General features: G+C 54.7%; 7 protein-coding genes across 7 annotated transcripts; 3 read left to right on the top strand and 4 right to left on the bottom strand.

The window, feature by feature from the left end:
* CAOG_01683 (heme ABC exporter) lies at positions 1 to 1085 on the top strand. Its single transcript, XM_004364494.2, has 4 exons — positions 1 to 256; positions 335 to 499; positions 574 to 717; positions 821 to 1085. The coding sequence occupies exons 1-4, from the start codon at positions 185 to 187 to the stop codon at positions 1025 to 1027; spliced, it is 588 nt and encodes a 195-aa protein (XP_004364551.1). The 5' UTR covers positions 1 to 184; the 3' UTR covers positions 1028 to 1085.
* On the bottom strand, positions 1071 to 1910 carry CAOG_01682 (snRNP core protein SMX5). The gene is made up of 3 exons (XM_004364493.2): positions 1872 to 1910; positions 1460 to 1618; positions 1071 to 1256 (listed from the first exon to the last, which is right to left on the bottom strand). Exons 1-3 carry the CDS (start codon positions 1872 to 1874, stop codon positions 1125 to 1127), a joined length of 294 nt encoding a protein of 97 aa, XP_004364550.2. The 5' UTR covers positions 1875 to 1910; the 3' UTR covers positions 1071 to 1124.
* A 394-nt stretch (positions 1911 to 2304) lies between these two features.
* CAOG_01681 (vacuolar protein sorting-associated protein 45) lies at positions 2305 to 5359 on the bottom strand (the record flags this gene model as incomplete). The annotated part of the gene is made up of 9 exons (XM_004364492.1): positions 5233 to 5359; positions 4469 to 4664; positions 4310 to 4389; positions 4002 to 4217; positions 3631 to 3861; positions 3311 to 3568; positions 3050 to 3208; positions 2578 to 2939; positions 2305 to 2446 (listed from the first exon to the last, which is right to left on the bottom strand). The coding sequence occupies exons 1-9, from the start codon at positions 5320 to 5322 to the stop codon at positions 2305 to 2307; spliced, it is 1734 nt and encodes a 577-aa protein (XP_004364549.1). The 5' UTR covers positions 5323 to 5359.
* Positions 5360 to 5768: 409 nt separating this feature from the next.
* CAOG_01680 (hypothetical protein) lies at positions 5769 to 12175 on the top strand. The gene is made up of 7 exons (XM_004364491.2): positions 5769 to 8464; positions 8589 to 8754; positions 8861 to 10919; positions 11025 to 11250; positions 11351 to 11499; positions 11613 to 11815; positions 11921 to 12175. Exons 1-7 carry the CDS (start codon positions 5922 to 5924, stop codon positions 11972 to 11974), a joined length of 5400 nt encoding a protein of 1799 aa, XP_004364548.1. The 5' UTR covers positions 5769 to 5921; the 3' UTR covers positions 11975 to 12175.
* A 233-nt stretch (positions 12176 to 12408) lies between these two features.
* Positions 12409 to 15495, top strand: CAOG_01679 (insect-derived growth factor-B-like protein). The gene is made up of 8 exons (XM_004364490.2): positions 12409 to 12630; positions 13212 to 13326; positions 13422 to 13531; positions 13652 to 14298; positions 14394 to 14534; positions 14642 to 14796; positions 14906 to 15103; positions 15203 to 15495. The coding sequence occupies exons 1-8, from the start codon at positions 12479 to 12481 to the stop codon at positions 15308 to 15310; spliced, it is 1626 nt and encodes a 541-aa protein (XP_004364547.1). The 5' UTR covers positions 12409 to 12478; the 3' UTR covers positions 15311 to 15495.
* CAOG_01678 (hypothetical protein) lies at positions 15432 to 20468 on the bottom strand. The gene is made up of 7 exons (XM_004364489.2): positions 20389 to 20468; positions 20096 to 20173; positions 19882 to 19934; positions 19693 to 19781; positions 19530 to 19621; positions 19323 to 19436; positions 15432 to 19248 (listed from the first exon to the last, which is right to left on the bottom strand). Exons 1-7 carry the CDS (start codon positions 20446 to 20448, stop codon positions 15511 to 15513), a joined length of 4224 nt encoding a protein of 1407 aa, XP_004364546.2. The 5' UTR covers positions 20449 to 20468; the 3' UTR covers positions 15432 to 15510.
* Positions 20469 to 20623: 155 nt separating this feature from the next.
* CAOG_01677 (hypothetical protein) lies at positions 20624 to 24486 on the bottom strand. The gene has a single exon (XM_004364488.2). The coding sequence runs from the start codon at positions 24271 to 24273 to the stop codon at positions 20668 to 20670; it is 3606 nt and encodes a 1201-aa protein (XP_004364545.2). The 5' UTR covers positions 24274 to 24486; the 3' UTR covers positions 20624 to 20667.

Here is a 24486-nt window from a genome sequence, read left to right as displayed (position 1 = left end):
AGGCCCCCACCCACAACTTGAGCTTATGCATGCTTGCAACCAACGTTGCTGGGAGTGATTGACAGTGGATCGTTTCACAAAAAACACACACCAAAGCCGGGTTCTCAGACTTGTAGTTTCTCACGTGTGTGGTTACACTTTGGCAAAATCTCCAGCGGTGCTCATAGGCCATAAACTCACTGCAATGGAGGAAGGATCGCTTATATTCAAGAACGTGTCCTTCTCACTTCCAGCCGGCGGCGCAATGCTTGTGCAGGTACAGCACGTTTGCTTTTTGTTGTTCTTGCAAAACCGGCGTCGATTCGAGCGATGCTCACCGGCTTTGGGAATACAGGGCGCCAATGGAGCTGGCAAAACATCACTACTGGACATGATTGTCGGCGATTTGCCGCCAGTGGCGGGACGACTGATATGGGATTCCGTCCTCTGCGATTCTGGTGGTTTGCAACTCAAGCGCTGGGAAGCAGAGCGATTTTGCTGGTTTGAGGATCCTGGGTTGGTAAGATCCAAGAAATGTGTGGCATTGTCATTCGACACATACCCCACTGACTCGCATTCGAATGCTTCTTCCAGCCGCAAATCACACCAAACATTACAGTGCAGCAGCAAATCGAGCTGTTCTCCATCAATAGCAACACACATTATAGTGCGACACATGTGCTCAAGCTCATGCGCCTCTGGGAATTGCGGGATCTCATGACCAACATTTTGTCAACGGTGAAGCGATACTGAGGTTGCCAAATCGTTCTTTTGATCGTGTGGCGAAAACTGACCCCCCCATTCACTTCAACTGCTGCAACAACTCTGGCGACGTTACCAGGGCCAACGCAAGCGCCTGGCACTAAGCAGGTTGGCACTAGTTGCTCGCCCCGTGTGGCTATTAGACGAACCAACGTTAGGACTCGATACGCAATCCATTGCCTTGCTAGAGGCCATGATTCGCGACCATCGCCAGCGCGGTGGCATGCTGATCATCGCCTCCCATGCCGACATTGCTCTCGAAAATGCCGTGTCCTTACGCATGTAGAGGAACCTCCCCCCCCAGTTGTTTTCAATCACAAAACGCGAGCGATGTTGAATTTGTGTCATTTTATTTGTTCGCATCGTTCAGAGCGCATGCCTCATCATGCCGCACCCTTGATGTTGTTAGCCTCCCTTCGCGAAGCATCCTGGAGCAGTTCTGTGTCGACGAATGCTGGGTTGAGGCGAACATATCGAACAACCGATCCTCGAATGAAGCAAGTCTTGACCGAGACCTGACAAAGCATCACAAACAAAACATTGCCGTCGTTAGCAAACTGGCTCTCTTTCTCTCTTGGTCTCCATGCCATCCTCCCCCGATAAAGAGGATGAATAAGGCCCTCGTTTGCGAAATCTCATTCAACGTCAAGTGGCGTTGTTGATCGGCCTTCCCGCCAATCGTGACGCGCTGCCACCGGTGCACATTGAAACAACTCACCATATGGGGATACTTTTCGGGCTCGGCGACGGAAATGTCGAGGAGCTTGATGTTGAGGAACTGGTCGACCGAGTGCAGTGTGCCAGTGATGCAGAGATCGTTCTTGAGCTCGACGACCACTTCCTTGTCGACCAGCGTCTTGAAGAACGAGTAGAACAACTGCAACAGACGCACACACATACACATAGGCATACAGACATGCAGACATGCAGACATCAGGAACGTAGCACAAAGAGTCAAAATGCATTAGCTTGAAGAGACGACGAGATCTCAACGTTCCAGCTTCAGTGCGTTGGAACCGTGCGCGGCACTGCGTGAGGCAGAGTGACTGGGGTGGAAAGCGCACTCGCGTTTCAGCTGAAGAGCGGGTGGTGGTGGGAGACAAAAAGGGTACAAACATCAGAGACTTTACCATGAACGCTCAATGCAAAGGCGATATCGAAAAAAGAGACTGAGATTTGGTGCTCAGAAAGACCAAAAGTCATACACATTGCGAAGCAAGTCTGATTGTTGTGGCAAAAAATGGATGTCAGGGAGCGGATTGGCTGGTGGAGGAAGATCTTCTCGCTTCTCAACCTTACTTTTGACAAGACAACTCAATAGTCCCTCTTCTTGCAGTGCTCTGTTTGCACCATGAATCAGAACCAGCAGGAAGCGCAGTAAAGCAAATGCTCCTCACTCGCGAAAGGCATTCAACGAGGCATCCAACGAAAAAATCCACCTTGTATTTTAAAAACCAATCGCTGTCAAGCACGCCGCGATACTTTAAACACTTGCAATGCCATCAAGTTCAAATCCCAACTAGAAAAAAATCAAAGAAACAACACCTGCGCACGCCGCATTTTTTATGTCAGCTGCGAGGACTGGTTATCGGTGGACTTGTACTTGATCACCTCGGTCTTGGGCGGCGCGGCGCCTCGCAACTTGCGCTCGACAAAGATTGAATTGCGGGGACCGTACATGCTCTTTTCCACCTCCTCGAGGAAGCTACAGGGAGCAGAAGAGCAAAACCCCCATCACAGTCAGTTCAAAACCAGCTCAAGCACCCAACCGCCCCCAACCCGAAAACAACAAAAACAACAAAAACAAAGACAACAGAAGCAACAAAGCCTTCGCACCTAAACGTGTTGTGAATGTTGGTGCCACCAAGAAGAATGCGCGGGTTGCCGGGAGTGGCGCGAGAGAACTTGTCGACAGCAACAGCCTCTTCATACGTGACGCCACCGACCACGAAGAGGATAATGTCTTGTGGCCGCTCGCGCATGCTGGGCGTGGCCCAGGGGAACTGCTGGTCCTTGAGCTTGTTCTTCATGAGCGAATCCAGCACCTCGACCAGGTACGGCTCGTGCTGCGTGAAAATGTTGTCCACGCCCTTCAAGCCCTTGAGCGCCTTCTTTGTAAACGAGATGATACTCTTGTTGCCAAACACGTCGCTTGCACGGACATCGGCGCCAGCATATCGGGTGATGACGCTGAGAATCTGAGGAGAAAAAAAAGCCCGAGGATGGGATAGAAGGGGGGGGGGAAATTAAGACAATGCAATCGACTGCAACAACAACTATCAAGCATTCGCAAAATCGCTCAACTTACAGCCACAAGATCGGGATGCACGCCGCGGCGGTTGAGCAAATCAACAAGGGCCGGGATGGAAGCAGAGCTGTTGCGCTCAAATCGCAGCGCGTACAGCAGGGCGACGCGAAGACGGTCGAGATCGGTGGCCTTGTTGTTGTCAATGACAGATCGGACATCCTACACCCCCCCCCAAAAAAAAAAACATTGATCCAAAAAGCCAAAAACCACAGTCAGCAACACAACAAGGACTCGACATTGCGTTGCACAACGCCCACTTACCTCCAATGCTTGAGCGTGCTCAACGTTTTGGCATGCCAGGTTTTGCTCAATCTCGGAGGAAGAGTACAAATCGTTGAGGTTGATGCGACGAACAATCTCGCCAAAGACAGTCACATGCTTGACAACGTTGCCCGACATTTGCTTGAACTTGGGGTAGCGCTCGATGAAGGCCTTCATGTCCTCGATCGATTCAATCTTCTTGTTCTCCTGCGTGTGCTTTTGGAACTCTTCCGTGAGGAGAACGAGGTTCTGGCTGACCTCGCCGTAATTGAGAACATGTTCTTCTTGGAAAACTCGTCCTGCTCCGAGTTCAAAATGACCTCCTTGAGCTCGTCCTTCTCTTGTCGCCGCCCCGACGACGTGTCTGGAATGTTGGACAAGTCCACGCGATTGTTGTAAATGCCGAGCAGCTCGTGCACCATCGACTGGTACGTCCACTGGTTGAGCAACGGCGTGACGGGATCGTCTCGGCGATCGAGGATCATCAGCAGTGGCGGCACGTCCTGATTGCGGCCAAACTGCCAGAGGGCCGCGTCGCTTTGCATGCGGAGCTGCGGTATTTAAAAAAAAAAAGAGGCGGAGTGGCCAATGCAACATGCAGAGTGAGCTGAGGGTGACAAACCTCAACGCTTTCTGATCCCAGTCTCAAAAAATAAAAAAACTAAAAAAAAAAAAAAAAAAACCTTCATACCGTCAGCTCAGTAGCAAGACCCTTGGCAAGGTTCGACATCTTGGCGTAGCGGATGACGGGTCGTCGGCGCAGCGACAGCAAGGCAGCCGAGAGGCCCTCGACGGCACGGCCCATGGCGCGCTCTTCCCAAGTATCGCGTGCACCCGAAAGCATGCATCCCGTGATACCGAGCGAAAACAGGCCAGGGTTGACGGCAAGAAAGTCAGCGTACAGCTCCTGTGCGTGAGACAGTCACAGTGAATGGGAGGCTGGTGTGAGACAAATTGCCCAAGGGAGAGCACGATCAGCCGGGCAAAAAAGGGACATACCAGCACTTCCTTGACCACTTCGTGTTCGTCAGCCTCTGCGAGTTGCTCGAGCTGCGACTTTTTGACCTGGTTGGAGAAATCTGCAACAAATAACATGCATGGTTTTGCTGCAGTGAGTCTCATGCAGTGCCTGAAGCGTCTGGATGAATTGAAACGTACAGATGTAGTACTGGCCGTACTTTGGCGCCCTGAGCTCGGCGACCAGCTGCGAGACAGACTCTTCACTGGGACGCACGTAGATGACTGCCTTCAAGTGCTGCATGGCCGCGCGTCCGGCGTTCTCGAGCTTGTCAATCACGTACACCTCCTTTTGCAGGATTTCCGACTGCGAATAGACCAGACTGAGGTATTGTGTCTGTCCATCATTTTGCAACAACATCATGTTTTTGTATGTGAGTGTTTCCAGCAATTGTCACCTTTCATCTCATGACGCCGAGATTGCATTGCTGATGTCAAGGTCGGTCAAAAGGTCAGAACGAAAAAAAAAAAAAAAAAACCTGCTTTTTTTTTTTTTTTTTTTTTGTATGGAACTTGCATTGTCTTTTTTTTTTTTTTTTCGGTCGATCCTTTTTGCTGCCTCCCGCGCCTCGCCTCCACAGCGCGACATTCTCCTGAACAGCGTGGAAATGGGGCATCGCCAAGTCCATGCTATCGCTCAGCGACGACGGGGCGAGTGACGGACTGGGCGCCGAATTATTGCTGCGATGTCGGCACTTTTTCAAACCGGCTCGACGTTGCTGCACTGCGAACCATGCCAGTGGAGACGCAGCGGGGATGGGTGGGGTTGGCCAAGCGATGCGATTGTTTGTTATTGAGTTGGAACGGGCCGGCGGAGGGAGGTGAGGGGGCGGGCGAGTTCGCCGTGCGCCGAGCAAAAAGCGAACAAAACGAAAAAAAAAACCCAAGCATTGAATTGAAGTTACCGTGAAGCGGTCGAGGATGACGGCCTTCATTCCGGGCACGTCCTTGACCATCTTTTCCACATAGTCGCGGACTGCTTTGACAACGTTCATGGTTGAGTTGTTGCAAGTCACAGCCGGGGCAAAAACCGAGCAAAAATTGACAAAAGAAGAAGACTGAGTTCGAGGTTTCTCAGACCAAAGTTGAGTTGCAAAAAATGTGGAAATGGGAAACAGCGGATTGGTAGGGTTCTTGCATTGACTTTACTCTGAGCTGAGCTGAGCAGCGTGGATCTACGCCGATACATTTCACATCCAATGAACCGATCGCGCACTTGCGACTGTGCGCTCCGATTCTCGAGAGTATTGAATAGCAGCATTTCATCCATCTATTCATCCATCGATTCAACGACTTTGCTCCATCCTCGTCACACTTTGTTTCAATCTGTGCTTTGACACTTTCTGATCTTTGGTTGTTTTGTTTGCTTTTTCTTTTTCTGTTTGTTGTCTGCTTTTGCTTTTTTTTTTTTTTTTTGTCCTTTTTCATTCTTAGTTTTCTTGTTTTCTTGTCGTCTTCTTTCTTTCTTTCTCTTTCGTTTGCTTTCGTTTCAAAAGTCAAGCAAAACAAGCTCCAAAAACAGAAGGCAAACAAAAAGAAAAGGAAAAAAATTCTCAAAAAATACTATAAAATACAATAAAAACCAAGCTAAAGTATGCAATCGGACTCTGTCGCTGCATCTGGATCTGCGACTGCGACCGCAGCAGCAACAGCACCAGCAGGAGCAACAGGAGCAGGAGTGGCAGGAGCGACAGGAGCAGGAGCTGCAACTGGAACTGGAACTGGAGCTGCAACCGGGTCGGCGCCTGGCAGTCCCTCCATCCTCACTGGGCAGCAGCGGCGCTCGCACGTCGTCCAGCACCACCAGGCGCAGGCAGCACGCAGGTCGACCGTCGCAGTGCTTGCCAACGCCGTCGTCGTCTCGTCCGTCGCGCCATCCACCCAGCCGCAGCAGGCCACCTCGCTCCTGCCGACCGCCGCTGCTTTTTCCCCTTCTTCCGGTGAATCTGGCTCGGCTTGGTCGCTCCACTCTGGATCCTCTGCTTCTTCTTCTACTACTACTTCTTCTACTACTACTACTACTCCTTCTACTGCATCGTCAAGCTCGGCTGTGATGACTGGCGCCAATGCGAGCGGACCAGCGAGAATGTCGGTTTCAGGTCTGCCAATCGCTTCCGCAGCAACCAGCCTGCCGTCTGCGTCCTCTGCCGCCGCCCCGTCCTTCTCGCAAGCATCGACATCTTCGTCGTCATCGCCGTCGTCGTTCTCGCAGGTGGGCTCGAGTGCAACCGCCGCATCGAGCTCGCCATCGCATTCGACCAGCGCGACGCAGAAGGCAAGCAAGATTATCAGCTCGCTCTTCCGCTCAGCCAGCAACGTTGGCTCAAGCAGCAGTAGCAGTAGCAGTAGCAGCAGCAGCAGCAGTGCGGCTGCGAATGCTGGCAATACGAATGGAAGCTTGAGTGCAGGGCCCTCCACATCCATCTCGCCGCCAAACACGCCCAGCAGCAGCCAGAATCGCAAGTCAAGCACCACCGGAGGCGTCCTGTCATCCTCGTTCGCTCCAGGTCTTCCTGCGTCGTCGACCGCTTCCAACCCGTCGTCGTCGTCGTCGCCGTCCTCGTCCTCCTCCTCAACGGTACCACGGAGCACAAGCGCCAGCAGCATTCCTGCGTATGCCGCGAGTGCATCCGCAGCGTCCATGTCCTCATCCGCCAGCAACGGCAGCATTAGTACCGCTGCGAGCATGAGCACGACAAACCTCTCCAACCGAGAATCCCTGGCGTCGCAGCACTTGATGACGGCCGCCACGCTCACTGTCAACCTTGTCGAGACGGAAGGCCTTTTTGGTCCAGATTCTGCAGAAACTGCCGACATTGAGTCGGCGTTTTGCACCGTCTCCTTCCGCGATCAAGTGTTCAAGTCCAACTCGGTCAACCCGACAAGGCCGGCTGCCAACAGCAACAACAACATCAGCAGCAGCAACAAGCCCGCCAATGCCAGGCCAAGCAGTCCGCACAGCGGCAACTCGCGCTCTCTCTCGCCCTTGTCGCACGAGCGCATTGACGAAGGCGATGAGCCTGCAGATGCCACTGCTCCGCCTCGTACGCCAGAGCGTCAGGCTGACGGCCAGAATCGTTCTGCCAGCGCGGGCTCGTCCCCAACGTCGTCCAATTCTGCCAAGCGGTCCCCAGCCTCCTCCTCGCCTGGCGAAGCGTCCTCCTCGCGGCCCACGTCCATGGTCCGCTCTCGTCCGACATCCGGTGTGGAAACGCACGTCATTCCGTGGGACTTTTCGTGCATTTTTGCAGTGCCCGAAGGCGAAATCCGACCCTCGGACGAGATTTGCGTGCGCGTCTTCCATCACAAGAGCAACGGCGTGAGCTCGCTCTTCTGCCACACGACGTCCTCGCTCGCAAAGATCATCGAGGTTCGCAACGAGCGCAAAAGCCATTCGCTCACATCCATCACCGATCCGGCTGACACGCTGGGATCGCTGCTCATGGATGTCACCTTTGACGAGATGGGCGGGCTTGCGCTTGCCTCGACCGAAAAGGAAGAAGGGCTGATTCAGATTCATGTCGGAGAAGGCACCTACAAGACCCTGTTGGTGGACACGTCCACCACCGCGCGCGAGGTCATGCTCATCATGCTGGTCAAGTATTTCCACGTGGCTGAAAGTGAAAACCAAATCAACAACTTCCAGCTCAAAGAGTGCTGGGCTGGCAACCGCGAGCGCGTGCTGGGCACGGCCGAGCGCCCTCTGCTCCTGAAGAAAATGTGGACCGTCCGCGGCTACACCGATCGGAAGCTCTTCCTGCAGCGCATTTCGAGCAAAGCGGGCATGGTGGCCAAACGCACAGTCAATACCGCCAAGACCATTGCCACTCGGCGGCGCGACTCCATCATTGTGCTGAACGAGCACTCGGCTGAATCACCTTCTGCCGCGGCGCCTGCCGGCGCTGGCGTTGCCAAAATCCCACGCAGCGACAGTACAAGCGCCGCAACGCGGTTGGAAACTTCCCCCGTCAAGGAAACGTCACACATTGCCGAGCGCGGAGCCACGCCACCTGCTTCGGCTCGCTCAAGTGTGCACCACGACGACGCGGAGGTCGAAAAGATCGAGTCTGCTCGCCGTGAAGCCGTCACCAAGCTGGAAGACACTCAGCGCGATGTTGCCTCTTTGCAACAAACCATGTCAGTTGACGTCGAACACGAAGATGGTTTTTGTGTTTGTTTTTGGCTTGCTTTTTGGTTTGGTTTGGCTTGCTGGGCTTTGTTTTTGCTGACATTCTTTTGCTTGCGCTTGTTCAACCATTAGTCAACGATTGACCGAAGAGCGAGATGCCGCACAGGCCGCCGTTACCGAGCACAAGGCACTGGTTGCTGCTCAGGAAGCGGAGAAGGCTCTTGCTGAAGGCAAGCACGGTGATTTGCTGGTCGAGCTGGAAGCACGCAGCACCGAGCAGCGTACAATCCAAACCCAGGTAAAAAATATGTGCTTGCCCCGTTGACACATTTTCGCTCGCAAAGAGTTTGCGCTCAATTGCCCCTTTTTTTTTCTCTCTCTCTCTCTCTCTTTTCGTTCATCAGATGGAAGAGCTCATTGCCCATGTCGAGGGACTGGACAAGCAGTATCGAGCGCGGCAGACGCGCGATGCGCAACGATACACGGACGCTGTGGGCCAACTGGAGGTCAAGGGCAAAGCGCTGCTCGACGCCCAAGAGGCGTTGTCTCGTGCCAATCTCCAACGAGACCAGGCCTCCAAGCGTGCAAGCGAGCTGCAGGAGGATCTTGCGGCGGCCAACGCTCGACTGGCCTCGACGCAAGCCGAGCAAGAGGCAAAGCAGAGCGAGTTGAACGCGCTGATTGTCGAAAGCCGCGCTCGCTACGACGCGCAGGCAGACGAATTGGCCACCATCAAGCGGTCCAACTCCCAGGCGACCTCCAAGCTTGGCGCGTCCACCTCCGAGGCCCAAAAGCTCAAGGACGAGCTGGAGACTGTTCGCGCCCAGTTGCAGGCCAGCCGGCAAGAAGCTTCTGCCGCCACGACTGAGCTAGCCACGTTGCGCAAGGAGGTTGTCACGCTGCAGTCCGACCTCAGCACGACGCAAACCCAGCTTTCCGAATCGCAGACGCAGCTCGAGCAAACGTCGCAGCAGCTTGTGGATGCTGAGGCGCGTGCTACCGCTGCGAGCGGCCAAGCCGTGGCCAGCACGTCAGAGTACCGTTTGTCCTTCACTGACGGCGCCCGTCCCGCAGATGTTTCTGAAATGCGCAAGCGCTTGTCGACGGCCACCGCGGACTTGCTGCAAAAGACTGAGCAGCTCACCGACACGGAGGCGCGCCTCGCTCAACTGCGCTCCTCGACTGTGGACGCTACCGAGCATGACCGTCAACTCGCCGAATTGCGCCAGCAAAGCGAGTCACAAGCTGCCCTTGTTGCACAGGGCGAGCGACAGTTGGCCGACCTTCGCGATGAGCTCGCCAAGTCGCGCCAAGACCGCCAGGCTGACGCCGACAAGATGGCCATGCTCGAGCACGAATCAGTTCGGCTCCACCAACGCCTCCAAGAGCAAGAGAAGCTGCAGGAAGAGCGACTGGCGCGCAACAAGCTTGAATCGGATGCGCGCGAGCAGCGGCTCGAGGAAGCCAAGACGGAGCTCTTCGAGGTGCTCAAGCAGCAGAATGACGTGCAGCTGCAACTCATCTCCGCTTCGGACACGATTTCAATCAATTCCCGCACGATTGAGGACTTGACTCAAAAGGTCGGCTCGCTGGAAAAGTCGGTCGAGTCTCGCGTTGCCGAGCTCACGCAAGTCAAGAACGAGCTCGAACGTGCCGAAAAGCGTGTGGTCGAGAAGGATGCGCAGCTGACCGCTTTTGCGCAGCAGTTCATCTTGATTGCACAAAGCGCCACCGCGACAGGCTCGCCTGCGCTTTATGCTGCTCGCCAGTCTTTGCTCCAGCAACAGCAACTGCGTCAGAACCAACAGCAACAAACGCCTCATCCTCCTCCTCTTGCTGTGCATGGGTCGGAGCCGACTGCCACCACGAACAATGCGGCTGGACTGTTGACGGTTGCTTCGACTTCCCCTGCACCTCTGTCCCCTTCGGCGGCGATGCAAGCCGCCAACATTGGCGCAGAGTCGCTGGGCTTGGCACAGCAGCAGCCGCTCGACGAGCATGGTGCGCTTGTGTTGGGCGTGGCAAAGGCCGCGCAAGTCTCGGGCACGCAAACATCCGCCCCTCAAATGGTCCCTCACACCATCGAGTACGCAGTCCAAGAAGTGGATGAATCGAGCGAGTTGGACTCGTCGACTGACTCACGCGCAGTCTTGGTTTTACAAGCGCCCGACGAGATCTCGTCCTTGCAGGATAGCTCCACTGCTGCTACTGCGACTACTACTGCTGCCGCTGCTGCTGCGGAGACGCCCTCTCCGGACAAACGCAGCGGCTTGCGAGGTTTGGTCGGAGGTCATTCCACCGCCGGCAAGGGAGATTTCGCGTCTCCTGCTGCGCTGCTTGCAGCCAAGTCCAAGGCGGGTTCTGCCTTTGTTCAGTCTCCTCATGCCGCTGTTCGCGCCAGTCTTGTCGTCAACTCTCGCGGATCTGTCGTGCCCGTGCAGTTGGTTGGACCCGATATGAAAGGTATGACGAACGCTTCTTTTTTTGCAATTTGACTCGGTTTGCATCGTAGTTGCTCACTTTGTTTTTTGTTTTTTTGGGTTTGCGCGACGTGACAAAAATTAATAGTGCGTCGAAGCGTTCGCTTTAGCAATGTGCTGATCTTCTTGGATGCCGCTCTGGATGGCAACATTGATGAGATTGAAAAGCTGTACAAGGCGAATGTCGACATCAACTGCCGAAACGATGAGGGCATTTCCGCGCTTCATAACGCATGCTGCAATGGCCACTTTGACATTGTCGAGTTCCTGCTCAATCGCGGCGCCGACATCAACGCCGTGGATGTGGATGGCTGGTAGGGCGACTTTTTCGTTGTTTGTCAGCGTTGTTGTTTGTCAGAATGGTGCTTGCTCACTTTCTCACAACTGTGTCGACTCTGAATGTGCCATCAACAGGACACCCATGCACAGTGCTGCTTGCTTGGGCACGAAGCCCATTGTGGAGCTGCTTCTTCGCAGTGGAAGCAACGTCAGCGCCAAAAACTACGAGAATGAGAGTCCGGCCGACCTCTGCGAGGATGAGACCATTGCAAACTTGCTCAAAGGTATTGGCTTCGTGCCTGCGTTGTATTCAATGCTCTGAATGTCGAGCTTGTATGGTGAGCTGAGCTGACTTGTTGTTTACTTTATCTCTTTCTTTTTCATTTTGATGCTGCAGCGGCGGTCGAGCGAAAGAATGCAGCTACGACGCTGTTTGCATTGTACGACGTTCAGCCAGAGTTTGACGATGAGGTGGCGCTCAAGAAGAACCAGCAAGTGACGGTGCTATCACGCGATGGCGCCGACGAAGGCTGGTGGACGGTCTCGACTGAGGTCGCTGGAAAAACTGTGTTCGGCCTGGTGCCGCACAATTACCTTGGTGTAAGTTGTGTGGGGTGGTTGGTTCTGGTCAAAGCATGGATTTCCCGATGTTGTGATTGAAGATGTTGTTGGTGCTCATGTCGTTTTTCGTCTACTTGTCATCAGGAGCATCAAGTCCCCACCAAGCGCCACCGCCCAGCCTCTTTCAGCGACATTTAATTGTTCGTTTCTCTCTTGATTGTGGTCTGTGTCGACGGCGTTTCTGTTGTTTCTAGCTTGTGTTTTCTTTGGTTTGCGACCCGTTGATGTTTGTGTTGATGTTTGTATGTTTCCCTCGTTGGCCGTGTTCGCGTCTCGCTCGTTGAGGGGTTGTGCCCTGTGTTTTTCTTACATGATACAGTACAATTGTTCTCGAAATCATTTGCTGTCGTATGGATCGGGGATCAGAGGCAGGTTTGCGTCAGAGCGACGTCGTCGCGGCTGGAATGCAGCACTCTGTACCCCCTCCCCTTTCCTGAATGATTGCTCGTGATCCTTGGGTATCTCTCCGTGTCAATGTGATTGAACGCCGACCGAACGAAGCACCTCTGTCGTACAGTAGATCAAACGGAGTTTTGTCCATCGAATCGCGTCACGCCAGTCTTTTTTTTTATCTTTTTTTTTTTCTTCTCTTTTTTTCTTCTCTTTTTTTGGTTTTTTTTTTTTTTGAGTACTTCTCACGCCATGCCGTTCCAGCCACTCGCTGCGCGCTCGCGCCAGTTGTCGTCGTCCGCCACCGCGCTCACCGTTGCTGCAGCTGCCATGCTGGCGTTGCTGGCTGTCTCCGCGTCTGCCCGTCCCTTGCAGCGATCGCGCCCGTCCATTTCCAAGAACGAGTGCGTTATCATCAATCTTTTCTCCAAAAAGTCCTTCCTACACGAACTCGACTTCCGCGTGCTGCCATTGCACTCTCCCGCTCGCTCGCACGCATGAACAATCTGGCACAACCATTCCTTTTGTATCCATTGCCGCAGTGGAAGCGCCTTTACGCAACGCTCTTATGCTCCAAATCGCGCTTTCGGGCAGTGCATGTCATTCTTTTTTTTTTTTTTTTTTTTGATTTTTTGATTTTTTTGATTTTTTTGATTTTTTTGATTTTTCGGATTGATTGCTGGCCGTCCTATTCTCCCAACGACGAGCAACAGCCAGCCACGCTTATCACTTTGTTGACGAAATACTCCTCCTTATCACCTAGCTTCAAAACTAGGAATGGATTGTTGAAGTCGCTGGGTCTTACAAGCAACGGAACGCAAGCAAATGTGGAAGTCTCACCCGCGCGAGATCCACTTTGAAAAGCGGAGGATTAAAACGTGTGCCAGATCTCAGATAGAGAGAGAGAGCGGAGGATTTTCTCATTTCAACAAAACTCTTTCATCACTCACGCGCTCCAATTGCTTTTTTGTGATTATGCGTTTAGGTACATGGCTCAGCGCGGCAATCTGCTCCAGTTCGAAGCAGAGATGCGCACGGCCGCCGACCTTCCTCTCACGTCGCTCGAGCAAAGTGCCAACCAAATCCTCATGCAACTGAAGGTCAGTGTTTGATTTTTATGTATTCTCTCGTTTTGCATGTGTGTGGATGTCGGTGCGTTTTTGTCTCACCTTGCCACGCCTGGTTGGTTGTGTAGGACGCCGAATTGGCCAAGTATCGCCACGCTGACTTTCCACCAAGTCTCCACTTTTTCTCGGGAAAGCATCTCATCTCGGACAGCCCGGTCATGAATTTCTTGCAAGCCCTGTACGTTTCAGACTTGATTGTTGGCGATGCAACCGAAATCTTACTTTTTTTTTTTTTTTTTTTTTTTTTTGGTGGGATGGGATTTTTGCCCTTCTTCGTTTTCTTTCTTCTGCCTTGCAGGCCAAAGGGTGGCGCGCTCCACCTGCACTCTGTCTCAATGGTCCGCATTGACTGGATTATCGAAACAGCGACATACGATCCAACCTTGTATTCTTGCTTCAACACGACCAGCGGCGCGCAGTCGTTCCGCTTTTCCGCGGCAACCAAGCTCCCCTCGACCTGCAACTGGGTCAATGTGGTTGCCTGGCGTCAAGCGTCGGGCAACGCCACCGCCTTTGATGCCCAGCTCTTTCAGAACATGACTGTTCTGGTGGACGACCCAGTCCAGGCGTATCCGACGCAGGATATCGTGTGGCAAAAGTTCCAGTCCGCCTTGTCACTGGTGGACGGCATGGTTGCCTACATTCCGTACTTTATCGCGTACACTACGCGGGCAATGCAGGAGCTTGTCGACGACAATGTCCAGTACGCTGAGTTCCGCACCACGCTCACGCCTCTCTACGACATTAACGGGAATGTGTACTCGTCGGCCTACCAAATGGAGCTGCTTCAGCAAATCATTGCCAACTTTACCGCTGCTCATCCCACGACCTTTTTCGGCGGCAAAGCCATCATCTGTGGCATCCGAAGCTTTGAGCCGCCCGTGATTGGCGAGCTTCTCAACGAGACATTGGTGCTCCGACAGCAGTTCCCTGATCTTGTGGCCGGTAGGTCTATTGCCGCGGTTGAGCTGGCGGAGTCGCGGGGATGGGTAGGAGTTGCGATGGGTTTGACTCATTTTGGTTGCAACGACCAATTTCAGGATTTGATCTTGTTTCGCAGGAAGACCCTGGCTACCCGCTGATTGAATTCTTGGATCAGTTCTTGACCAGCCAACAAAGCCAGCAAGCTGCCGGTGTGACCATTCCTTATTTCTTCCATGCCGGTGAAACCAATTGGATTGGTAAGGGGGGGTGGATGACGCGCAGTGTGTTGTGGCTTGCTGCTGTTTTGTGAGGGATGAGTTTTGTCTAACCAAGGTGATTGCACTTTTCTCCTTCCATCCTTCAGACCAAGATGTGGACGACAACCTCTTTGACGCTGTTCTGCTCAACACCACCCGCATCGGCCATGGATTTGCTGTTGCCAAGCATCCTATTGTCTCGTCCCTCGTAACCAGCCGTCAAATCGCGATCGAAGTTTGTCCCATCTCCAATCAAGTGTTGGTAAGAGCGGTTGCATGTTGATGTGATGCTACTTAAATCGCAAACGAAAGGCGCAAAAGATTTCCAACGCTCATACAACCACCACTACTTTTGATGTTGGCAACGACAGAAACTGGTGGACGATTTGCGCAACCATCCAGGTGCGCTCTATCTGGAGCAGAACATTCCCATTGTCATTAGCTCGGACGACCCATCTGTCTGGGATATTAGCGGTCTTTCCTACGACTTTTATGAGGCGTTTATGGGCTGGGGTGGTGATGTGCTTGACATCAAGACCATCAAGCAACTCATCATCAACTCCATCCAAGTACGTCGATCTCTCGCTCTTTGTGTGTCGCGCGCGCGAGTTGCTGCTCTCCACTTTACTCACCTTAACGTTTCTGCGCCCTCGTTTCGTTCAAAATAGTTTTCTGCCATGTCCGACGCCGAAAAGCAGGCGGCATTCGATCTGTGGAATCCGTTGTGGGTTTCTGCTCTCCAACAGCTGGTCGCAGCAGCCAACAAGGAGTTGTGAGCGAGACGTGCAGGCCTCCTTTGAGTTTTTGAGAGTTACGACAGACATTCTTCACCATCATTTTTTTTTTTTTTGGCATTATTGGCATATTTTGTTGTGAGCGTGTGTTTGTATTTTTGTTCGCTTCCTATTTTTTTTTGCAGCACCACTTTATTTGATGAATAAAATTGGTCAACAGGTTTTCTCACCACCTCGTTGATTCAGATTGCACAGGCCGGCAACGTTTCGTGGCACTGTTTGTGGCAGACCGCACCACAACGTTCGCAGCGGTACCCTTGTTTGCCAATTCCGACCAACAACTTGGTGCAAAGCTTGCACTGTGGCAAACTGTTGAAATGAGTCGCTCGGAACATGTGGTTGTTGACGAGATGCACTTTGGAATTGTGAGAGAACGAAAGCGCAGAGCTGGACGCAGCCAAGCTCGACGCTGCAGCAGAAGAAGCACGACCATGAGCAGAGGTGGTCTCTGTGTGACTCAACACCGCCCCTTTGCGCTGTCGAACAAATTCTTGCGCCAAAGCGTCGGATTTTCTTGAGGCAAGAACTTGCAGCGCTCGTTTTCCAGACGCTGTTTCTTTGGGTAGCAGAGACTCGTGAATCTTCCAATTCGACCGGCTAGAGGGAGGAACATTCGCAGATGCACTAGCGGACGCACTAGTAACATGAGGGGGTGGTGGTCTGCCAGGCGCCTGAGCACGAGGTGGCGGAGGTCTGGCAGGCGGTTGTTGCTGCGATGATGAAGGTGTACCGGCAGCTTGTGGCGAGGACAGAGACTCTGTCAAAAACTGGCCTGAAACGACCATCTCACCAAGAAATGCACAAGAACTGCCAAGGCGGGAAAGAGGGTGGTGCCAGACGGAAAGGGACAGATTGCTCTGGGTCAGCTCTTCTCGCGTTGTCGCAATTTCCAGAGTTTCTGGGAAGTACACATCGGTCGATTTGAGGGACACGGACGTCCGGGCGAGACGGTTGGGCTCTGTGCCGACAAGTGTCGCTTCTGCGGGCAATTGGTGACCAACGATCGCCTCTGCAACTTCGTCCGGCATTTTCGCTCCAACCAGACACGCTTGCACTTGGGCGTTTACTACCCCACTCGCATCCAAGCTTGGCAAGGCCACGCCGTGAATGTGATCCACCACCACGACAATCTTGCCAGTGCTGGTCTCTTGCCTCAACAGAACATCCACCTTCAACGACCCGCTTCGCGGAATGTCAAGCAATGTACGCGGCTTTCCGTGTTGTTGCTTCAAGTACTCGTGCATTAACATTGGTGACGGGGTCGCCTCCAATTGTACGAACGCTTGCAAATCCAGCAGGCGAGCGCTTTTGAGCACCGAGGTGGCCAAGCCGTCGCCGTCCGCGTTGAAAAACTCCAACAAGGTGTTGAGCGTGCCCGACAGTGCCTTCCATTGCCGAAGCGTGAGCTTTCGGACACTCTTTGGCTTCAGCCCACTCGCAGCGGCTGTGACTTCGGGCGAATGCTGCTGCTGCTGTTGTTGTTGAAGTTGTTGTTGAAGCTGTTGCTGCTGTTGCTGCGGCTGCTTGTTCTTGCCAGGTGCGGCCGACAGCTCTGGGGAGGTGGTTCGCGCATCGGGCTGAAGGACGTGTTCGAACGCTTGAAGGGTGGCCAGCCAGATCTGTTGCAAAAGGTGTCGAAACACGTCCTGGTAAATCGAAGCCGTCAGAGCCTGCAACGTCCCGTCAAGAAAGTCCACCAAGGGTGTCACGACAGCCTCGAGTTCGTTTTGCGAAATGCGTAGCGCGGCAGCACGATCACGCTTGCGGCCCCAGTCAATCGACTTTGCCAGTTGCACCGCTCGCTTGGCGACAGACCGACCACTGCTGCTAGACCTCTTGTCGTGCGAGGCTTTGGCGTCCAAAGAAGGCGTGCGTCGGTGCTGAAGTGGTGGTGCCTCCGAGTCGTCCGCTTGCTTGTAGCATGCGGGCGTGTGGGACACAATCCGAACCGCGGTAGGCAACGGCGCCTGGTTGCTGGCAGCACCCGTCAGGGCGGGCGAGGCAGCACCGGGCTCGAGCAACTGCAGCATTGCAATCAGATGCATGTGAACCCCCGTTGCTACAGACGTGGTGACGTGACGCATCAAGCTCTCGAGCGACTTGTTCAATGATCTGCTCGTTTCCGCGATCATCTCTGAAAAGATGAAAGAGAAGGGATTTGTTTCGTTCTGCGGTTTCAAAGACGCCACTGGATCTTCTGCTGATGACGAAGGGTTCAAGATGTGTGCAGCCAAAACCTCGCGCAGAGTGGTCATCTCGTCGAATGCCTGAATCACATTGTTCATGGCAACGCACAAGACCGATGTGATGCCGAGCTCCATGGACGCATCGGAGCCGCTTGCCGCCCGCACATAGCCGTGGGGAGAATGCTCGCCGATGACCTCGTTTTGCACGAGAAGCTCGGAATACATGGTGATTTGCGTCGTCACGATTTCCGCGAGCTTCAGAAATACCTGCTGCATCATCCGCTCATCCGGCCATCGCAAATCGCTCAGGGTGTCGGTTGCTTGAGTGAGACCGCCAAACACATCGACAACAGACGAAGAATGAAGGTGCGTGTCAGACACGGCGGAAAATCTGTCGTGCGCCAGCGCCTGCTTGACCCAATCCTTCATTTTGAACCGGAGCGAATCCAGCCACGCCAAAATGAACGCTGAAATCCATTGCTCGTGGCGTGCGTACGGCAGCGTGCCGAGAGCGGTCGAAGCAGCGGGATGGCCGTGCGCGAGCGTCAGCGTCATTGGCGTCTGACACGAGGACGCCCCGCGAGCATGCTCGGTGATGACGTGCAGTTCTCGCAAAGTGGAAAATAGCTGCACCGAACTCTTGTCCAGCAGAATGTCCGGGTTGCTGGACATGCAAAAGCCTTCCACCTCGGCGGCGTGTGCGGGACAGGCGTTGGCGATCGTCAGCGCGACAATGTTAATCCCGAGCGCTTGCTCAAAAACGGTTTGATACATCAGACTGTCTCGCTGCAAGTCCAACAGCAGCATTCGCGAAGAAGCGAGAAGTGCTGCTGCCGACGCATGTGCGAAATGGCTCGATCGTCTCGCCGATGATGCCTTTTCTTGCCGCTCAGCATCCTCCGCCAGAACTCGCGTGATACGTGCCGCGAGCAACTGCTTGGCTTCGCGCAGTGGAATGGTGCAAGTGTCGAGAACAAGCGCGTCCAGTGCATGGTCTGGCCCATTGTTTTTCAGCTGCAAGGCGCGCCGAATGATTTCCAGAGCTACTGTCAGAATGGGACTTGTTCTCATATCGCCTCCGTCGATACTGGCTCCAGGCGGCGCCAAAGTTGGTGACAGTACCAGCTGATAATTTCGGAGAGAAGCGGACAGAAGAGACACCCAGCCGCCTACAATCGTCTCGAGCTGGGTCTGAGCGGAGAGTTGCTTGATTGCGTTTGCAAACGGCTGTCGCCCAAGCACTTCTAACTCCTGCAAGGCAAGAGCGGCCAGTCGAATTGCTCGATGCAGCGGGAGCAGCTCACGCTCCATGACTGGCGGAAACTTGAGCTCCATTCCAGGCCCACGCTTTGCCTTGTCGGAGAATAACGTGTCCGCTGCGAAAGATTCCAGCAATGGCACCAACGCGGTGTGGTGCACACTTGCCTGGTCAAGCAGCTGCTCTAGAAGAAACAGTTGCCATGCTGCGTGCGGCAGAGCATCAACGTCGCACAACAAGTCCAGCAGTGCCAGCGTTGGATGCGACAGCCCAATGTCCACTTGGGCGTGCAACGTCTGAACCAGCGCTACGACCGCTTGTTGCACATTGGTGGACAGAACCAAGCCCGACCGCGAGTTGCTTCGGGATCTCTGTTCCGGCGGTCGTAGGGACGCAGCCGATTGGTGCAAACCCAGCTCCAATGTCAGTACGCCGCTCACGGTTGAGCGCGCAGATCGCTTTTGCAGCTCGCTTGTCTACGAGGTGTGCACACAGGACAGGGAACGGTGAGTGTGAGCAGAGTCGTGCGTGCGAATCAAGAAGGACTTGCCTGGCGTAGATCGCCGCCGTTGCCAATGAGCTGCCGTATAGGGATGCTTAACTGTCCAAGGAACTTGTCCTTCAGATGTTGTCCTGATGGAGTGGAAGCTGGCATGGCCCAGATCTGTGCACAGTTTTTTCACAGGGTTTTTTTTTTTTTTTTTGGTTAAACTGATTTTGAGCAACACTCTCGAATGCTGCGGCTGCTCGAACTTACACCAATCGAAACAGCATCGTCCGGCTTGACAGGGTCGAAAACAAACCGCGCATGGAATGTAGGATTGGTGAGATCCGAGAGCAGCACCGAATCTGTTTTGCAGCAAAGTCAAACGCGAAAAAAGATGCACAATTTGCACGACACGCGTCTAAGCCGGACTAACATTGCTCTTTGCCTGACACTTCCACAGAGGCGTAGACGACGTGTGCACCAGAACCTTTGGAGACTTTGGAAGCAGCGAGGCCTTGTGCACTGCAACAACAACAAACCAATGCAAACCCCCATTCAGCGCCCATAGTTGAACCATTACATCGCCAAGATCGCAATCAATTTTGGTCGTGATCAAACTCACCTCTCAATCACCACGGTTAATCGCGTTGGCTCTGCGCTCGATGTTGCATCGGCCTGTTCAAACACCATTTTTGTCGTTTTTTTTCGACGAAGAAAGTGAGATATAATCACAAACCAATACCTCCAAAAAAACCATCCTAAATGAATGCTTTCCAAGCAATGATTATTCTGAGCTTTTTTGACTCGTCCCAATCCTTGATGGTGGCTGGACTTACAACTGCAGCTCGGTGCGCAGATTCAGACTGGTCGAACAGCACCTTGGCGGCATCCAGCAGCTGAGCCCGCGAGGTACTCTGCCCATGTGAAGCAGCGACCGTCAAACCAAGCCGACGAGCGGGGACAACGCGTGAGTTCAACGGTTCAAAGTGTGCGATGCGCGAGAATGACATGTTCCACAATGGACGACTCCCACTCAGAATCTCAACGCATGATCACAACATCACAACATCATGCAAACAGGTTTCAGAAACAATCAAGTCAAAAGCGAAGAGTTTTGAAGGAAACCGACCCGACTGAACGCAAAGCGACCGCTGCAGATTGCCGTCACAACTGCGCGGTAAGCCATCATCCACCCAAAGAGTCTCAGACTGAGAATAAAAGAACTGAACTACTCACTGCATGCAAAATAAGCAGTCAACAACAAAACATTTGCACACGATCGTTCATTTAACAAGGTTTTAATTGGCAACACAAGAGAGAGAAACACACACAGTTAAGAAGCGAGAATTATCTTTTTCTACAGAGGGGGAGAGGAGGAAAGTTTGAGTTGGGAGGGGGGGGGGGTTCACTACTTGCGTGATCGCGCAAGAGCAGCAAGAGTCTCTTCCGAAAGTTGCGCTTCAAAGTGATGCTGCCAGGTGTGGACGGCGCGGGCAGGCACCAGCATGGGGTTGGAGCACAAGGCAAGGGTCAGCTCGTTGGCAAACGTCCGGCCAGAAGCAGACGTCGAGCTGGTGAGATCGGCCAATTGCGTTAACAAAGCCGAACGGCTGACAAAGGAAGGGAGATTGGGCAGCGACGTGAGCACGAGCCGAGCCGCTGCAGAGGGCTGATCAGCGCGCAGCCACGCCGAAACACCCGTGGCAACAAGGTCCATGTACCAATCGGCCGTCGCCAGCTCATGTGAGACACGCGCTGCTGGAGAAGCGGGTTGTTGTTGCGCTGCTGGAATCGAGCCCGCAGTCTCAGAGTCGGCAGCCTTGCTGGCAAAAGCAATCTGCGCCGCGACCGTCAGCTCAGACGCGTCACCGGAAACCCGGACGGCAACCGAGGTGCCACTCAGCAATCGGTGGATCATTTGATCGGCGACGGCTGGCGTGGCCACGTAGTGCTTGACAATTTGCAAATGGGCTTGCAAACCAATCGCAACGCCACAGCGGTGCATGTACGCAAGCGTTGCGGCAAAGCCCTCGGCATCATTCGCCTCGTTCAGGCCGGCAAGCAGGGCGTCAAAGATGCGCGGGTTGAGCGCGCCGTCGAACTGACGCGACAGGCTCGCCAGATACGCCTCGGTGGGGCGGTTGATGCGAGCGCAGCACTTGAAAAAGTCGCCCAGTGCACCCGCGGCGTACCGTCCAAGCTGGAGCGACACGTCGGCGCGCTGCACATACGTCGAGACGGCGCCAAGGCTCTGTGCAGGCCCCGGTGTGACGACGCCCTGCATCAAACTCAAGTCGTCGATTCGGTCTGGGCCAAACGACGACGCTCCCGCAGCCGCCAACGACGACAACAAGGGGCGTGGCTCGGTGTCGGTGCGGGCGGTCTGGTTGAAGGGCGCGGCTGCAGCTTCCTTGATGGGGCTGAGCGCGGCGGCATGAGCGAGCGGAGGAGCGATCGGCTGATGCGGTGACGCGACAGAAGACTTCGTTGTGCTCACGTGCTGGTCGAAGCGTGGCGACGTCACCGCGGAGAGAAAGGGCCGGCTCATATGCGGCACATCCTGCATGGCGTTATTCATGGAGGGCCAGATGTGCGTGACAATAATTTCCGCAAGTCGTTGGCTATTGGGGTTGGCGCTCGGAACCGTGGCTGTCGCGCGCAGAACGGCGGCAAACGCGTGCGGCTGCACTTGCACGCCCTCGCGCAGCGCGGAAATGGTGAGTCGGATGGCTGTCACAACACTTCCAGCGTCGGCGTGGAGGGCAATCATCGTATTGGCCATTTGGCGGTGAGCGTCCACGCGCCAATGAATTTGCGGAAGAATGGTGCGAGTCATGACTGCAGCGAGGGCATAGGAAGTGCGGAAGAGATGCGACGGATAGGCCAGCGCGTTGGTGCGCCAGGGCTCGAGCGGGAGCTGACAATCGTCAAACAGCTGGCTCTGCTCGGATGGTGCGGGCACAATCTGTCCGAGCGTTGCGCCATCCACGATCGGCGAGAACAAGTGCTCGACGGATCCACCCTCACGAAGAAGGGTGTCAATAGCGCTGGGCGACAGCGACGAAAGCGGGAGACGCAGGGCCGCGTCCGCGCTCCTCGAGACAGCGCTCTGGAACCGCCGAGATTCGGCGACCATCACCATGCGCAGGGATGTCGCTAGTGTGGCGAAAGCAACCGAGTCTTGCAAATGTGCTTGCAACGACGAGCCTGTGGTGCGCGCCTTGCGTGACGACAAAGGAGTAAACTGGTGGTACAAGGTCGATACAAGGCTGAAGATGGCCGTGACCATTGCGGAAGTGTCTTGTTGCGGCGGACGATGGTGATGGAGACGGGCGTTCAATCCGGCAACGGTCGCTGCAGCGGCTTGGCTCGACTCCTCGATGAGGCGACCAGCTTGGTGATAGAGCAAAGCAACCGTCGCGGGAAGAAGGCCGGCATCGGCCAGCTGTTGCTGGACCGCGGCTGGGGAAATATCGACAAAGCTGGTTGCAAGCCGTGAAAGCGCCGAGCGAGGCATCGTCAAGAGCAATTCGCTGGCTTGTGCCGAACCAAAGGCTCTGAGAACGGGCGGGGAGAGGGAAAGCTGCAACAGGGCGTGGACGCTTGCGGGACTTTGCTCTTGTTGGGCTGCGTTGGGAGCTCGTGCGGTGAGCTTGTGCAAGCAGGAAAACAGTTCACGCTCAGCCTCGCTCATCGCGACCAGAGCGGGATGCGACGCCATTGCAGGCTTTGCCTCGACGCTGTATGCGAGCGCCATGCGGAAGGCCCGAATGACCTCGGTAACAGCCGCACTCAATGTTTGCCGCGAAGGGCTCGTAGAAGCGTTTCCCGGCAAATAGTCCACATTCCGAACGTGGTGCATGTCGTGCATGGCACGGGAGATGGCTGTCAGATCGTTGCGAGGGGGACTTGAAGCGATGGTTTCCAAATCAGAACGGGTGGATGCCGTCTCCAACAGTTGGACCAGTCCTGAACCCTGAATGATGCGGGCGCAGGAATCCAAGTCGTGCTCTCGCACCGCGCAGCGTAGCAAGCTGAGAACCAACTCGGTCGACGAGGTGAGGGCTTGCAAAGAAGGGAGGACCTCCAGGGCTTGGCGCACAGGCGTGCCGCCAAGGGCAAGCGCAGCAGCAGCCTCCAGATGCATGCGCGGCTCGGCTTTGAACAAGGTGCGGTAGCGTGTGAGCTCGACCATGACACGGGACGCGTCTTGAGCATGGCCCAGCGCAACGAGCAGCGGCGTGAGCAACTCGTTCGTGGGTGCGCTCGCAAGCATAAACTTGAGACGGTCGGTCGAAGTCTGCAGCAGGTCGGTGGCGCGACGGACCTTGATGGCAGTCTTCATGTCCATCGCCAAACCGCAGGCTTCTTGCTGTGTCGAAAATTTCAACAGTGCAGTCTTGGATTGGTTGTGCGTGGAGGCGGCCAGGGCGGTCACGCTGGCGAACGTGGAAACAAACGCATCGTGCAGATCGATGGCAACCTTGAACATGCCTCCTTCCGTCAGACGTTGCATCACATGCGCGACAACAGCACTACTCGGGAGCATGGCAAAGATTTCGTCGCATTTCGCAAAAGTGGCAGTGCGGGGCTTGCCCTGCAGTTCCGCCAAGCGCTTTTGAACGACCGACAAGGGCGCCCGCAGCATTTGCTGGACTTGGCGGACGTTGCCGAGAACCATATCGACGGCCATACGGAGGGTTTTGGCAGAATGAGCCGGCTCAATGTTGGCAGCAGCTGCCATTTCAATGACGGCGGGCTGGTGCGCCAGTCGCGAGATGGCGCGTCGCAGCGCGGGACTGCGTCTGGCCAGAGGGAGGGACCGAAGCGCTTCCATCACACCAGCAAACTGCACACCGAAAATGGACGACGTGGGAACCGTTGCCTGGTGATGCTTGAGGGTTTTCAGGAGAGAGCGCAATAGTGCGAGGCGTCGCGGCGTCTGACGGGCAGCCAGCTGATCGGTCAGCTTGAGCAGCTCAAAAATACGAGTCCGCTCCACATCGCGGTGCATGAGAACAAAGTTGTCGAGCGCAGGAAGCAGCTGCTCCCACTGATTGGGCAACTCGCGCTGCACAAACACGGGCAAGTTGGCAGCCGCCTTGACGTCTGGCGATGGCGAGTACTTGAGCCGATCCCGACTCGCGCCGGTGACTGCGGAGGTGGCGCGCAGCCATCGCTCCTTGTCCGTCCGAGCGGGACGACGTGACGGCTCCACAGCGTCGAG

Source organism: Capsaspora owczarzaki, assembly GCF_000151315.2.
Source record: "Capsaspora owczarzaki ATCC 30864 unplaced genomic scaffold supercont2.2, whole genome shotgun sequence".
Classification (NCBI taxonomy): Eukaryota; class Filasterea; order Ministeriida; family Capsasporidae; genus Capsaspora; species Capsaspora owczarzaki.
This window is presented reverse-complemented; position numbering and strand designations above follow the sequence as displayed.

Coding starts and splice junctions, on each gene's coding strand:
- CAOG_01683 (XM_004364494.2), top strand. CDS start 185: ATGGAGGAAGGATCGCTTATATTCAAGAACGTGTCCTTCTCACTTCCA. Junction 500..573: donor GGTTTGAGGATCCTGGGTTG/GTAAGATCCAAG, acceptor TGCTTCTTCCAG/CCGCAAATCACACCAAACAT. Junction 718..820: donor TGACCAACATTTTGTCAACG/GTGAAGCGATAC, acceptor CGACGTTACCAG/GGCCAACGCAAGCGCCTGGC.
- CAOG_01682 (XM_004364493.2), bottom strand. Junction 1,257..1,459: donor CCGAAAAGTATCCCCATATG/GTGAGTTGTTTC, acceptor ATGCTTTGTCAG/GTCTCGGTCAAGACTTGCTT.
- CAOG_01680 (XM_004364491.2), top strand. CDS start 5,922: ATGCAATCGGACTCTGTCGCTGCATCTGGATCTGCGACTGCGACCGCA. Junction 8,755..8,860: donor AGCGTACAATCCAAACCCAG/GTAAAAAATATG, acceptor TTCGTTCATCAG/ATGGAAGAGCTCATTGCCCA. Junction 11,251..11,350: donor GCCGTGGATGTGGATGGCTG/GTAGGGCGACTT, acceptor TGCCATCAACAG/GACACCCATGCACAGTGCTG.
- CAOG_01679 (XM_004364490.2), top strand. CDS start 12,479: ATGCCGTTCCAGCCACTCGCTGCGCGCTCGCGCCAGTTGTCGTCGTCC. Junction 13,532..13,651: donor ATGAATTTCTTGCAAGCCCT/GTACGTTTCAGA, acceptor TCTGCCTTGCAG/GCCAAAGGGTGGCGCGCTCC. Junction 14,797..14,905: donor CCATCTCCAATCAAGTGTTG/GTAAGAGCGGTT, acceptor TGGCAACGACAG/AAACTGGTGGACGATTTGCG.
- CAOG_01678 (XM_004364489.2), bottom strand. CDS start 20,448: ATGATGGCTTACCGCGCAGTTGTGACGGCAATCTGCAGCGGTCGCTTT. Junction 19,782..19,881: donor TTAACCGTGGTGATTGAGAG/GTGAGTTTGATC, acceptor TTGTTGTTGCAG/TGCACAAGGCCTCGCTGCTT. Junction 19,249..19,322: donor ACGGCGGCGATCTACGCCAG/GCAAGTCCTTCT, acceptor CACACCTCGTAG/ACAAGCGAGCTGCAAAAGCG.
- CAOG_01677 (XM_004364488.2), bottom strand. CDS start 24,273: ATGCACCGCGATGTGGAGCGGACTCGTATTTTTGAGCTGCTCAAGCTG.